The sequence below is a fragment of the Liolophura sinensis genome, chromosome 7, assembly GCF_032854445.1.
Source record: "Liolophura sinensis isolate JHLJ2023 chromosome 7, CUHK_Ljap_v2, whole genome shotgun sequence".
Classification (NCBI taxonomy): domain Eukaryota; kingdom Metazoa; phylum Mollusca; class Polyplacophora; order Chitonida; family Chitonidae; genus Liolophura; species Liolophura sinensis.
Genome location: NC_088301.1, coordinates 51118147 through 51134072, shown reverse-complemented (window position 1 = coordinate 51134072; position 15926 = coordinate 51118147). Strand labels below are relative to the sequence as shown.

The 15926-nt window shown below is 38.9% G+C and overlaps 1 protein-coding gene across 2 annotated transcripts; it reads left to right on the top strand.

Annotated features, from left to right (window-relative positions):
* The first annotated feature begins 7840 nt into the window (after nucleotides 1-7840).
* Nucleotides 7841-15665, top strand: LOC135471552 (uncharacterized). Of its 2 annotated transcripts, none has more exons than XM_064750823.1 (6): nucleotides 7841-7932; nucleotides 11367-11606; nucleotides 12597-12851; nucleotides 13134-13398; nucleotides 13551-13650; nucleotides 13948-15665. In XM_064750823.1, the coding sequence occupies exons 1-6, from the start codon at nucleotides 7899-7901 to the stop codon at nucleotides 15442-15444; spliced, it is 2391 nt and encodes a 796-aa protein (XP_064606893.1). In that variant the 5' UTR covers nucleotides 7841-7898; the 3' UTR covers nucleotides 15445-15665. The 2 variants fall into 2 exon arrangements, with proteins under 2 accessions (XP_064606893.1, XP_064606895.1); XM_064750825.1 differs by lacking the exon at nucleotides 7841-7932 and adding an exon at nucleotides 11121-11213.
* The last annotated feature ends 261 nt before the right edge of the window (nucleotides 15666-15926 follow it).

Genomic DNA, 15926 nt, shown 5'->3' with positions numbered 1-15926 from the left:
AGGGAAAATCCACAGTATAACTAAGTGTATGACAAAATATACACAAAATTCCACAGGCAGGGTCGGTGTACAAATAAGCACTGTGTACACAAGAGCACAAATTAAATGTACAAGTTCAGACTGAACAAGTGCTCGGTGGAGATAGGATACAACAAAGCCAGAGGCTATAAAGACACCAAAATTCAGCACAAAAGGCCTACTAAAGTAACACACAGCGAAAGCATCCAAAACTCTCAATAATTCTCCTTTCTCCCCCTTTGACCTGCTTTCATAGGTCTTATATAGACTGGTGGAATTTTCTAGAATAAGAAAATAGGATTTGCATGGGGGATCTACAATGTTAAAATATTTGCACACAATACCACGAACATTTGTTTGATTTAAAAAGTCAAGGCCTGTATATAAATACTTTAATGGGTTCTCCGTGGCCGACTGAAAACAGGAAAACATTCTGTTTAAACACAGACTGGATCGATGGAGTAACTGAAAATAGTTTAGTTTGTTGACTGTGTATGATTGATTTCTTAATACTTCATCTTGAATAGAATTTCATTGCAAAACGACACGCGTTGAAGAGTAATGTTTGTTCCGATACTAGGATCAATATACTGAACTGTGCGAAAGATCGATTTCTTTCAGTCGTTCACAATGATGTGAAACGAAGAACTACTGGCAATGCCAAACTATATTTTTTTGATTTGCTCAAGTGTTTATGACATCCAAGGTCGATTAAGCGGATTCCAATAAAATCAAATTCCTACGAGATACTGCTATATGCAAGACATCTTGGCCTGCTCTCTTCTTCAGCGCTTTTCTTTCATTCGTAATCAGTGTAACTTCATTGTTTGGGAACATTGCGGAAATTCAAGAAGAGGCAACATTATGCTGAAGGGAATTTTACCACTTTCAATTTTTCTATGTTGTTCCTATGCAGCCTTATTGCGGCGTGGTAGAACAGCTGTGTTTTCTGCAAACCTTTGCAATATAATAGTAGAAGATTTTGTCATCGCCCGAATGTGGACAGTGACTACTGCATTGGAATGTCTGACTGCCTGTGTTAAGGAAGATAAATGCCAAACGATCTTTTTCCACAAGGCTGGAAACTATTGTCAAGCGAACAGCATTGCCTTTCTTTCTGACACTAGGGGAAAGTTTGTCAACGAAAGCACCGGTTACGCTGTTACTGATGGTAAGTACTTAAATAAGGACATTTCTAAAAAAAAAATTAATTAGCAGACAGCATAGTTGCGCCAAATGAGTAGAGTGGCGCAACAATTCAGAGTGTCAGACCTTGGGCGTAGAGATCCGAGTTGAAATCTTTGTGTGACCTATACAGTAAATCCCCTATTCATTACATATACATATATAATAATTAGATCTGATTTGTGACTTTCGCTCCCCTCCTTATTACATGTATGTCTTAATCTTCATGGATATTTTGGGTTGATAATTGCAAGACCAAAACAGTGTTAACACAAAGCACTGAAGCAGTGAGAAATGTATAATATAAGAAATTAGGATTAATTCATGTAGAGGGAAACAGTCATTTGTTTTCAATAATGCCTGAAATATGTAAGCAATGTTTTATGGCCATAAATATTATCAGTATCCAGGTATTGTAGTATGTTTGATTTATAAAGTGAGGCCCTAGTGACGGAGGGGGCTAGCACACCCAGGAGACCCAGGAGCCCCCCACCAATGTGGTGGCTTTGAGTTCATGTCCAGCTCATGCTAGCTTCCTCTCTGGCTGTACGTGTTAAGGTCTGCCAGCAACCTGCTGTTGTGTAATAACAAATAACGGTACAGGAACAATTCTCAAGTTTCTTGCTGTATTCCATTGTAACATCCGCACCTCCTGTTGTAGAAACATCCAGTGCACCTCCAGTTTGGCGCAACTATTAATTTTTGAGGAAAAGTGCGGTTAAGTAGAACACTAGGCGAAGTAAAAAGAGCATGGCTCCATGGTTTTAAATTGACACATAATTATATCTTAAAGACACTATTAAGTCGTAAATAAATCGCATATCGTGTCAGTCGTTAATGACATTTGCGGACGGGCGTACATTTATTACCTGCTTGTGGTTTATGCTGCGACTACAATGAATTTTACGATTTATCGTCAAAGACAGCAAAACTTCATTCATAAACATTACATACAAACGTGCTACCATTTACCCTACTTGGATAGCAATATACCCGTGGCTCCGTCTTCCCAGTAAATGTCAAAAGTTATTACTGCAATAACTGTTGTGTCAAGGACTGGCGTTCACTCCACAAATATTTTTAATTTTACACTGAGAACATTACCCTTGTCCGGGGTGTGGCGGGGGTGGGCGTGGGGGCGGGGGCATTTTACTATTCCTCGTAGCAAAATTGTTACAAGCCTAAAATGCAAAGCAGTAGTTCTACTGGCCAACCAAAAGTTTTAAAACCTATACACAACGTATAAAAACAGGCTACACTACACTTTACCAGGACTGGGAAGTCAGTGATGCCGTGATGTCGTTGGTTCCGGGGGTAGTGGTGCTGTAATACTTGTCCTTGATTCGGGAGCAAGTGATATCGTGTTACCTGTCTGGATTCAGGGGCTAGTGATGCCGTGTAAATTTGCCCTGGTTGGGGAAGCTAGTGATGCTGAGTAACTTGTCCTTGGTGCATTTAATACCGTGTTCAATGTCTTTGGTTCAGGGGCAAGTTATGCCGTCTTACCCTGCCTTTGTTGGAGATCTAGTGATGCTGAGTTACTTCGCCGTGTTAGGGGAGGAAGTGAGGCCATGTCTCTTGTCCTTGGTTCGGGAGAAAGTGATGCCGTGTCACTAGGCCCTGACAGAAAGCTAGTGATGCCATGTCTCTTGTCCTTGGTTCGGGAGGAAGTGATGCCGTGTCACTAGGCCCTGACAGAAAGCTAGTGATGCCATGTCTCTTGTCTTTGGTTCGGGAGAAAGTGATGCCGTGTCACTAGGCCCTGACAGAAAGCTAGTGATGCCATGTCTCTTGTCCTTGGTTCGCGAGGAAGTAATGCCGGGTCTCTTGTCCTTGGTTCGGGAGGAAGTGATGCCATGTCTCTTGTAATTGGTACGGGAGGATGTGATGGCCCATGTTGGGGAGCTGGTTATGCCGTGTTACTTATCCTTCATTCGGTAGCAAGTGATGCCGTGTCACTTGGTCCTGCCAGGGAGCTATTGATATGGGCGTGTGACCCCTTTAAATAAAATGTCTAAAATGTTAGCACGGGAATATCGGCACTGGTGGAACAACCCTATCTGTATGTAGCAGCTCCTCCAAGAGCGTAAACCTCTTAGGTTAAATATAACAGAAAGAATGTGGCTGTATACGGGTGAATCTCTCAACAAAATTTGTAATTAAAATATAGATGGTTTCCTAGGAAACGCTACATGTTGTTTTTCATAAGTGAACACACTGATGTTGACATCGGCATTTTTATTACTTGTAAAATTGACTTTACCAATATTTGTATTGCGCCAAAACGGAATCTGTTAACTTATTAATCATGTCGTTTTCCAGCTGCCTGTCCCTTTTCCAGTGGTTATCTGCACAATAAAGCAACAGGCATATGTTACAAGATACACAACAAGATCAAGCAGACATGGACAGAGTCACGTGACATCTGCTTTGAGGAAGGAGGAGATCTTATTGTTCTCAACACTTTGGACAAATATAATTACATCGTGAACACAATCCGAGCATCACCAAGTAAGATTTCCTCTACTCTGTCATGCTTAAGCAAAGCCTTTGTCGAATGGTGGAAACATATTACATGTTCTTAAAATGATACAGCTTAACGATACTAGAGCCTTCAGCAAATTTCTGCAATTTGCCTTGTGTAGCCTAAAATAATGATCGAATAGTCATTAATTATACCTATATATTCTGAAAACTAAAAGACTGGTGATTTCGAAACTTTCGCCTTATCGAAAATAAAAGAGAAAAATGTTTTATTTTACTAACGTCTTTAAAGCCAGAAAGATGTCAAAAATTTGTGGGACATTTTTTAACTTAACTATATGTGTACCAGTTTTCAATGCATTACTTTGAAAATATTGGCAGAAATAAAAATAATCCACCTCGCGACTGTCTCAAAAACAAAAAGGGAGGAAATGAGGGAAAAAGAAATGAGCCATTAATTTGTTTGAAAATTGACTTTAATAAAGCATTGTGTCGCTTCCAGTCTAAATGTGAATAAACCAACCTACTCATGTAAAAGTTTTACAATTATAATGCCCCATGAAAGCATAAATTGGTGTTTTATTTTGACAGTTCTCAGAAAACCTGCTAGAATGTGTCTATTCACAGACATGTGGGAACAAGAAAAACACGACTGCTTTGGTTCACTACAACTTATACTCTTTGTACAATTTTTGGGGTATTTAAAATTAGAATTTAAATTTAAATCTTTAAGTGATGAGGATAAGAAAATGGAGAAACAATATGTATAATGGAAAAAATTTACCCCTGAGGAGTTGTAGTGTCCTTAAAATATTGATTAAATCAGCAAAAAACTGGACGGTTGTTTCTCTTTGGGTTCAGGTTTATCGGCCAAGTTTGAAGGGTTCCACGTTGGAGCCAGTAATGAGGACAGCCTACCACTCTGGCACTGGGTCAACGGCCAGGCTTTGCCTGAGGGAAGTCAAATGTGGGCTTCGGGAAAACCAGACACCAACGGTACACTTCGCTACGTCTGGATAAATAATAATATTAAACAAGGCCTGGATGACACCGAAAATGACAAGGCATTTTACTTTATCTGTGAAAAAGAAATATAGGACATCTGACTTGCTATTAAGCCTACGTCACAAAACTATAGGCTTAGGTCATGCAGGAGAACCACATTAAATTTTATCTATTTTTCAAGGTGATTTAATTTTTGAAGTTAGCGTAACGTAATATGTTTTTACTGATCTTTATCCAAGGGTTATAATAATATTTTCTCACTCTTTATTTTACATTATGTAAAAAATAATAACATTTCGTCTAAATTCTCATGCCAACTCATTTAGTAAATTATAGGGTATTAAAACTACAAGTCAGCATACTTACACGAACGAACGTCCCTAATAACCGGAAGGCGCACTCAGTGTACCATGAGGTTGGCGTTGTGTACCATGAGGTTGAGGTTGACTGGCATTTCCCCAAACCAACAAGATGATGGGGAATCGGAATCCCCTGATTGGATACTTCTGTCGTTAATAAAAATTACTCAAAATGCTATGTTGTCATCACTATCACAAGGTTATAGCATTATGGTGGGTGGAAACCCGGCAGAGCCCGGGGGAAACCCACGACCATCCGCAAGTTGATGGAAAACCTTCCCACGTACGGTCGGAGAGGGAGCCAGCATGAGCTGGACTTGAACTCACAACGACCGCATTGGTGAGAGACTCCTGGGTCATTACCCTGCGCTAGCGCGCTAACCACATGAGCCACGGAGGCCCCCTGGGAAAATGAGGACTGAAGCTAATGGATAAGGTATACAATAAGAGCTGGTATTGGATAAACATCTATGTAAGTGTTTTCACTTAGCAAATACTGCGCTGCTCTGGTTTTACTCTCAATCCTGTAAGTCTTTTATTATATCCATTATAGTTTCGTCAATAGGTTTGTATCAAGAAAGCAGTTTTGCGTACCCAGTGAATACGATACTTAAATGTATCCTATTGGATTCATAACAAATACAATGTCAAAGATTTGATTCATGAATACAGGTTGATGACATCTGGAGAAGAACTTCTTCCGGAAACACATAGAATGAGTAGATTCTTGTTATAGAAAACAATCCTGTGACCTGTTTAAGTACTATTCAGTGGAAGTAAGAAATAAGAAAGTAACTATAGAGGATACTAACTTTGCGAAAGTGATACGTGTACCTCAAAAGTGTATCAGCAGTTAAGCAAGGTATTAACTTTAGTATGGACTAAAGTCCTATTAGCTTTGTATTAGGCCAAGAGTGGCATTATGATTTAAGCGTGGCTTAACTTTCAATGCGCTTTTGAACAAGCTGAACATTGCTGTAGTCTTATATTGGTTTACGGAAGAGAAAGGTATTGTTACAACAACGAATGTGAATAAAAACAATTAAGAATCCCCCGGAGTTACAGATGCAATTTCCTTTCTTCCTTGGATGAATGGTTTTAAATAATCTTCCTTGAATTTATGTCAGGTCATTGGAGTCGTGAACTTAGGCGTGATATTAGGAGGTTTGTCAGTGCATTGGCGTGCTGATCTTAAGTGTGATATATTAGGAGGTTTGTGAGGCCATTGGCGTGGTGAGCTTAAGTGTGATATATCAGGAGGTTTGTCAGAGCATTGGCGTGGTGAGCTTAGATGTGATATATCAGGAGGTTTGTCAGGGCATTGGCGTGGTTAGCCTAGGTGTAATGTCAGAAGGTTTGTCAGGTAATTGGCATTGTGAGCTTCTGTGTGATGTCAGGTTATTTGTATGGTGATCTTAGGTGTTGTGTCAGGAGGTTTGTCGCGCCATTGACGTGGTGAGATTAGGCGTGATGTCAGGTGGTTTGTCAGGTAATTGGCGTTTTGAGCTTATGTATGTGATTTCAGGTCATTTGTATGGTGATCTTACGTGGTGTGTCAGGAGGTTTGTCAGGTTATTGGCGTAGTAAGTTTAGGCGTGATGTCAGGAGGTTTGTTAGGTTATTGGCATGGTAAACCTAGGTGTAGTGTCTGGTCATTTGTGTAGTGAGCTTAGGTGTGATGTCAGGAGGTTTGTCTGATCATTGGCGTGAAGAGCTTGGGCGTGATGTCAGACGGCTACTAGGGTCAGTTGGCATGGTGAGTTCAGGTGTGATGTCTGATTACTGACGTGGTAAGCTTAGGTTTTGTGTCAGGAGGTTTATTCGGTCATTGACGTGGAGAGCTTAGGCGTGATTTCAGGAGGTTTGTTGGGTCATGTTTTCCTCTTACCTCTTACCATTTTACCATATCCAGGATATCTGCTGTCTTGCTTGTGTGGAATATTATATATTACGGTGTGAAGTGTTATCGGTGTAATGAAAAAAATTTTGTGATTTCTGAGGCTTCTTTCCACTATGTATAACCGATGCCAAGTAAAAACTTGCCGTGTTCTCTCCTGTGTTGTTTGTCTTAGCTTGGCACTTTTTCAAGAGAAAGCCTTGGTCCAAACAAGCAATGCCAACCTCTCTAATATTAATCGAGTTTGTTCTATCCTTGAATACATGGTATTACAAACAGTATGCTGACGTTTACAGGTTAAATTTCAGCCTGAAATAATGATTGATTCCATGTAAATAAAAGTCAAAGAATATGTCACCTTACTCAAATAATTAAAAGTCAACCTCAAAGATATTGGTTTCTTTCTCTGTGTATAAAGCATATGTAATTTAGCATTTAACAGTCACGTGACCACTGGGAGTCGTTCTCGTTTGGAATTCTCATACCAAATCTCTACTAGGGATAGGGTTGGGAATGCATCCACGACTGATGGTTGTGTCGGGTCGTTACCAATCGGTTGACATACCTGTAACGTTATACACTACAACTTAGCCAGATAATACAGCAACTCGTATGTGGTAGATCCCATGCCAGCGAATAAAATGAAACATAGGTAGTGGTAGATAATATCATGTAAATGATAAATCGCCTAATGGTGCAATTGTCTGGATTTAATGTGGGGTAATACGGAACACCCCCATGATAATTGCTGTTCTCCCACAGTGATTCATGCAAGGCAGTTAGGGAGAGTGAGAGTCACCATAGTTATTATCACTAACTCTCAACTGCGTGTAATTATCTTGTCCAACTGTCATATAATCGACGACTATCAACGGACATACTGTACAGATGCATGGGTAAACGCACACCTTTGTGATGAGCTAAAGCAGAGATGTGATCAGTAAGCGACAATGGTTGAACCACAGATCCACATTTCTGTCAAAGGTAAGAAAAAGATTCGTTCCATCTTTGCACTTACGTAAAAGTATAATCGGTTGAAAATATTGTACGTGGTCTGTTTTCTTTTGTCGGACAGGAAAGCACTTGGAGTATGAAAAGCAACAGCGCACAACTGCGTAATGCCTCACAGAGACTGAACAGTATAAAAATAACATTTATCAAGAAAACTTTCAACAATCTGATTTCTTTTTCGTATGCCATATTGTAGTAATACTTAAACGGCCCGTGCGATAAATCAGTGTTTTAGTTCTTGCATAGAAGAACATTGCTGTTTCTCTTGAGGTTTCATTCGTACTAGGTCACAGGTACATATTACTACGCGTTCAGTGTTTAGAACATAAAATTAAACGCAAATGATAGTCTCTATATTGACGTGGTAAAGAAAGACAAAATACATAGAATGTATTAAAGAAGATATGAGGTGAAACATGCTATTCCGTGAGTTTAAGAGGCTATGTCATCAGGACGGACAAGCAATCTTGCCGTAAAATATATCGTAGATGGTCTATTTTCTTTTGTTGAACTGGAAAGCAATTAGACTATGAAATGCAACACCTTACCACTGCATAATGTCTCATAGAGATTAAACAGTTTAAAGATAACATTCCATGTAACTTTATCAAGAAAACATTCAACAGATTGATTTCCTTTTTTGTACCATATAGTAATACATGCCAAAACATTTAGCACAAATGTAAGCCATGAAAATTTTACTTAAATGGCCAGTGCGATAAATTAATGTTTAGTTCTTGTATGGAAAAATATTGGTATTTTCCTTGAGGTTTCATTGATGTTAGGTAACATGTAACTATGACTATACGTTTAGTGTTTAGAACATAAAATTTAACGAAAACCATATTCTCTGTATTGCTGTGGTTAAAGATAGTAAAATACATGGTACGTATTAAAGAAGACCTATTTAAGGCGAAACAAACCATTCCGTGAGTTTTAAGAGGCTATGTTATCAAGTGATCTTGTCATATAACCTGTGATCAGCGCAACGGATTGATGGATATACGTCAATAATATCCAACTAACAAACATTGCTGAAGTTTTATAACCACGGTGACACTTAATGCATGTATTTCTCAGATAAAGAACCCCCAGCAATCCAAACACACACAGAATCAGACAGATATCACATTAGAAGTTATCAAACGCCTTCATACCCGAATATGTCTCACTTGAAACATGTGAGCTTGATACAGTATGTACTTTTATGGATTAATTATTTATCTTGGCTATGAATAATTAATCTGACAGCGGAGAACGAACCGTAATGCAGGCACGAGGTTCGAATAGAATTTAATATGCTGAACTGAGTTAGAAAAGACTGTTGTCTTTCAGGCTCTCGTTCCAGTATTCAAGCGTTTGGAAGTCGAAGTATCAGAGAAAAGACTTCATAATATTTGTGCGAGAAACCGTTGCTTTATTCCTCTGCTAACAATACTACCACAGCGAAAGTCATTCATAGCAAGTGTATTGCTGCCTTAAGTAAGTTTAGATGCAAGAACCGTCCATATATCTAAACAGGGTATGGGGATTTGCGGGGGCAGCGTAGTGTACGTGTTTGCAATGTATTCGCCCCGATACAGGAGGTGATGGTTACTTTTAGCCTTGGACAGAAAGTTTCCGAGACTCCCAAACCTCCTCTGAAGTCGAGATTTTTGTTGTTTCAAGCTGTCAGCAGCGTCGGTAAGGCCTTGCATGTAGTTTTTCATGACTTTCGTTTGACCAACGTGACAAACATATTGAGCTCCATCTGTGGGTACAAAAGTCTGCAGTGGCTTACTTGCCAAATGGCGTTGATTAACTCTCCAATAAACATTGCTGTGACTATAAAAAGTGAACATTCTTCAGCACTGTGTTCAAACCCAATCATTAAAACCCTAATAGACAGAAACATATCGTTCCGGTTTCACCTGGTATCAACGTTTGATAAAGATACGTAGAATCACCAAAATTAAGAAAAAGGAAAAGAAAATGTTTCCACTGAGAGACAATTTCTAAGACTTCAAGTAAAACCCTACATGTGAACATTCTTATTAAGAGCAGCACTATCAGAAGTGTCTTGTTTACCTTATTCCTTTCACACAGTACTGTCAAGAAATCAACACGTCATCATGCAATCTGTAGCGAAATGCCAACAAAAAAATGCCACCCGTTTCTAAAATAACCAGAAAACCCATCCTCATCACAAAATATATAATAAACAGCTGTACCTAGTGATATATTTTAAGACACACGGTATATTTAACGCAAGCATGGCAAACACAGTCGATAATTTGTCAGATCATTAATATCCAGTATTGCGATGGAGTCATCAACAAAAACAAAGAGCCTTTGTTTTTATGACCGTTTAGATGTCCCTGTGTTATTAAACGTAATAGTTGTTCGGGTCAAACAAAGCTTTTTATGTTGTTGATGACAAAAAGATGGCCAGATGGGAGAGAATGTTCTACCAGCACATACTGTCAGAAAATCGCTACTGTAATTTATTACACCTAGCAGGATGTGTGGTATTGAATTTTGGCGCTGATTTTTCGCAAGGTTGACTTGAGAGCGTTCATTCATTGAAATGTATGTATTTTTACTGTCTACGGTTGATTATTTCAGAAGTAAATAAACAGCTATCACGATTGCCTTTGGGAAATAAATTTTACACAGAAAAGTATCACAAAAAACTTAATAAGATTAGGCCAGCTTTTGCAAAATTGTAGTGCTTTGTTCACTTTGTCAAAATCCTTTGTCTAGAAATGTTGTTTTTTTATGAGCACAGTAGCACAGCAATGAATACACTGCTGTGCTCGATATCATATGACATGGTAGTTGTTAAAATGGTTAACTAGATAATAACATAATTACTGTACCCATATAGGCCTATAATAAGCATTCGCCTTCATGTGCATCCTGTGTGCACTTCAAAGCTTGGCCGTGATGTTATTTCTGTACGTAAACGACCAATGTGACTGAACACATTATGTGCAAATTCACAAATGGTCCCGTATGCTAATGCCTCCAGACGCCAAAACAAATATTCATTTTAAGTTGCCACCTGTGGGAAGAACATATACTCTGTACGAAGCCAGAAAACACAGGACCAGTGCCAAAAACACGAGCGCAGTAAGCGATGTCGGTGACGTTAGAAAGACACAACTGATTTATGATTCATCATACTGTATATTCGAAACTAGCTCCCATTTCTATGCGTACAGTGTGTCATAACTTTACAAACTATTTTCCATGGATTAAGGATAAAGAATTATGTAAGTTTTATTGAATTTGTTCATTGACACGTGTTATTTATACATGTAGTATGTTAAAAACAAATTACAGAAAGGATAACCGATATCACCTGCGGTGACACTGAAACATTGTATCACCACCTGACACAAATAAATACATGTTTTTGTTGACAGAGTTTTGCCCTCAGATGACATTACCTTGTGCGAAGGAGACAGCCTATCCAGATCCTTATAGCTGCCAACATTTCTATTTTTGTGATAAAAATGGCGAAATAAGGAGATATACTTGTGGAGCTAACTACTGGGTTCGCATTGCCAAGGGAGCTGCTCTCTGTGATTTACAGAAGTTGTCAACGTGTGATGTCACTCGACCACATAGACAATGCGACAACGTAAAGGGATATCTGCCTAATGGTAACATAAAAAGTCCGCAAATCTGCTCTTTGATGTCATTACGGTTACAAAAACTAAAGATGTTCTCGGTATACAATTTAACTTGTGCGCTGAGCTAGTGTCAAGGGTGTGGTGTACGAAGTTCGAACCCAAACCAAAATCGTATGCCAGGCTTGTACACAGCACTTCCATATACGCCAAATTTTAATTCAGTCGTTTTTTTTTTTAAATTTGTATTCTTCTTGAGAAAATTTACTTAAACTAGACTTGTCCTGATGCCATGGTGCGGTATCACACATTTGTTTCCATGTGATCATCCACAGGCATTCGTCCGCAACTGCCGCAAGTATTATTCTTAAACCAACCGTCAATAAGAATTACCGTGCGTCTGTGTATAAAAAGCTAATTACATGAATACGATATAAAATCATTCTATGATGACGTCAGGAAGCACTAGTCAGTACTAAAGGCAAGGAATTCAAGAGATTATAAAAGTAATGTACAAAATTGCTATCCAGGTTCAATACAAATCAGATATATATCATTCGTCTTGCGTGTCAACTGATCATATATCTGTAAACATTATATATACAGATACATAGAGCGATCAGTTATGTTTAAGTGGAATTAATCTCAGGTATGAAAGAGGAAGACACAGATATCTGTGTTCGATTTATATTTACCAGTAATAATTTTACACTGCATGAAAAGTTTATGAAAAGTACATTAAATTTTTCTGATTATGTCTTTATGGCAGTGTTGTTTCTGAGGTGGTAATTTAAATTCATCTAATTTATCTGTAATACGGACAGCTAGGCTTAAGATATCTATATATCACCCACCATACCCTTAAGGAAACGGATGTCTAATAGATTATAATGCACAATTCACAATGCAATTATCCAAATGGTGATGACGAATATATGACCGGAGACTAATGTCAGTTTTTAGTAAACGTCTCCATGTAGTATGAAATAATTATATTACCGAAAGTTGTTGTATATTCTGTAGAGTACTGTGAAGTACTTGCGCCAGGAAGAACCACATGGACTTATCCAGATCCTGAAGGATGCCTGGGGTATTACAAGTACAGCCCACCAGACCTAACGCGAATTTACAATGACTTGGTTGTGGAACGTCTGAGCTGTCCAAGGGGCACATATTACTCTCCATCGGGTGAAAAGTGTGCTCCAGTAACGGGAAACCCAGATAACCTCTGTGGAGGGAAATGGATCTACCAGAGTGAAGACTGCCGAATGATAAAGTGTACGTATCCAGTAAGTGATAATGTATCATCTTTGCTTACCGAACTTCAAGTGAGTGAAAATCGCCAAGGTTACAAAAATAATGACGACATTGTCTCAAAGGTTCTTGCTGAAAGAATTTAAAGGCGTAACTGAAAACTCTTAGCATGGTTTAGTGGGGAAGACCTAATGATGCTAACCTGTCATATTTTCATTTAATAACGATGACAAGAAATATTTACGTATTGGTAACGAATTTTTATCGCTTGAAAACTATTCGATACTCTACTTTATACCTTGTCAGTAAATCCCAATACAGTACACACTAGTAGAGGCGAAGATGGACCGTTAATTCAAAACAAAAGTGACATAAACGGAAGGACATCGAAAATCCCTCAGACAACTGTTGCCGTTGGCAATGCGTCCATCCCTTCTGCGCCACCACCGTTGGGATCATACAATGGCCTATCCATTCTTGCCTGGATTGTTGGACTTGCAGCAGCACTTGTTCTGCTGGTAACAGTTGTTACTGTGATCCTGTTCATGCTTCAGAAAAGACGCCGTAAAAGGTACGACCTTCATTGTTCTTATGTTTAAACTTCCCAACATTATCCTAAATTTAAAATCAGCTCCGACTTCATTTTCATGATCATTTTTGTGACTGTTTTTTTTTAGTGTCTGCTACTTTTGCATTTAGTAACTGTCTTAACATTTTTCGTAGGCGGATACAGAATGGAAGTTTTAACCTGCCAGAATCATCAGCTGCACACGGAATGGACATTTCTAGGCCAATCTCCTTCACAGAGCTAAATGAATATGCGGTATGAAGCATGTACCTCTGCTGATGATATACGCGTGAAAATTTTGGAATTTGGAAATTCAGTACAAGTTCAATAATTCAACAATTCAATGCAAATACCACATATTGAAGGCATTAGCACGAGACGTCTGTACTGAAGACTAGGTTTCGGAATCGCTTGGTCGACGACTAAATTTTTCCCTACATTCTCATTACAAAAATGAACATCTAGTATGATGCTAATATATTTACCATGTACCTGATCTAAATTAGTAAGCATGGGAAATTACATGCTAATGCATATGTAATTTGTCTTCAGGCAATAGACGATGTGTTTGGGAACACATTAGAGACAAGACCAATGCACACAGGGGGCTGCATGGCCGATTTACACGTTATAAACAGAATAGATGGGGATGCTACAGCAAGCGGACGAGCAGTGCCCGATGGGTATGGTTCTTCCGGTGCTCCTAGCCTGCCACCTCGTCCAAAATCCACACCATCCTACACCAATCCAGAACGGAAAGACTTGAAGTCTCACAAGTCCGTGGGTTGTTGTGCAAACGAACCATTCTCAGATGACATTTTGTGTAAACCTAATGAAAATCCAAAGAGTTTCTGTAACGTCAATTGGCAAACGGCTCTAAACGCGTCCATGCCAGATGAATCCAACAGTTCGGACGAATATGAGGCCATTTCATTCACTCCGCTAATGACACCAGAACCTCCTCCAGACGACAGTGTTAAGGTTATAGATACTGATTGTGATGAAAAAATAGATAATCAAGAGTACATGATTCCAGTCATTTCACATGCAAATGTTGAAGTGCAAAGGAATGATTCCTTCACCAAATCATGCATACTAACTACGCCACGACGTACCCAATCTTTGCCACACAAGCTATCCCGGAGAATACCTCCAGTTAACTCAAATGACCATACTATTGGTTTGGTGTCTAATGTTGCCTTTCCTGATACAAGTAAAAACGAAGCAGTTGGTGATGTGGATAGCAACAGCAATAATACAGATAGCATCAATTCCTCGATTACCAGAGATGAAATGCATCAGGTGGAAGAAGAACCAAAAGAAAACAACGGACAGTCTCATAATCAAGATAATGATACTTACGCGTGGAATATTAGCGATTCCTGGATTCGTTGTGATAAAAAACAGAAAAACGGCGTATGTGGTACAGCCAATTGTGACTTGGATGCTTCACCTGAAACTGAATGTCTGTTTTTACCAGAAGAACCTATGGATGTAGATGAAAAAGACAGCACATGTAATGATGCTGTAGATAATACCATAAACACTCATGAAATATTCAACAATGTGTGCATTTCACCTGCATGTGCCCCGGTAGTCCATTTAGAAGCGAATGTCACTGACAATGATGGAACAGCCACAAACATAGAATCCACCAGTGTGGAAAATACCAAACCATTAAATGAGTGTGAAGAAAGTTGCTCTACACAAGAAAATGAAGGAGGGGCCGAATTCCAATCCGACGGGGTATCAAAAAACCATCCGATGGGATACGAAATACTTGTGTCGGCGTCGTCACCAAATGACTTTCGTGTTTACCAGTACATCAGCGCTGACAGTGAGACGAGTTCCTCTAGTGTCAGTGATCTAGAGAGCATTCCAGATATAAAACTGTCCGTTGTTGCCGGCCAAGGCTCGACCAAGTACCACGAGTATTATGTACTTGACAAACATCACTCCAGTGACACCTCAGTAGAATTGCAGTGTGATGGACAAACAAAGAATTTGACACTTTTCGAGCCCAATCAAAGACAGTCATGTAATTTCTAGTTGAACTATGGGGCTGGTTCCACAAAATCGGAAATTTAAAATGAAACGACTTAGAGTTTCACATCATAATGGTAGGATGTTTCATCTCTTCTCGCAATAGTACTAATGCTTTGTTCACTGTATTCATTTTAATTAAACAAACCTTTCAAATATTTTCCTAAAATTATGTATACTGAATTACAGTTTGTTAGTGTATAAACTGTAATAAATCTAATCAAAAATAAAAGGTAAAGTACATATATTTGTCCTTTTTGTTTACTTGGGACAATGTTTCATTCCTATTATGCAAGATAATGATTTAAGTATTGTATCCAGCATGAATCTCTTGAAGTATACTTCATGTATTATAAGTGCCGGTCGAGATGTGTTTGTAGCCTGTGCATTATTCATGACGAATGGGAACGCTTTTAGACCATGATTTTCATCGGAAAACGTAAACTAGACAGCATACACTAAGTATATAACAGGTAAAGGAAGATGGG

Excerpts from the sequence above, each read along its gene's own strand:
- LOC135471552 (XM_064750823.1), top strand. The coding sequence starts at position 7,899 with ATGGTTGAACCACAGATCCACATTTCTGTCAAAG. Across the intron at positions 7,933-11,366 it reads GATCCACATTTCTGTCAAAG|AGTTTTGCCCTCAGATGACA; the intron begins GTAAGAAAAAGA and ends TTTTGTTGACAG. Across the intron at positions 13,651-13,947 it reads CAGAGCTAAATGAATATGCG|GCAATAGACGATGTGTTTGG; the intron begins GTATGAAGCATG and ends ATTTGTCTTCAG.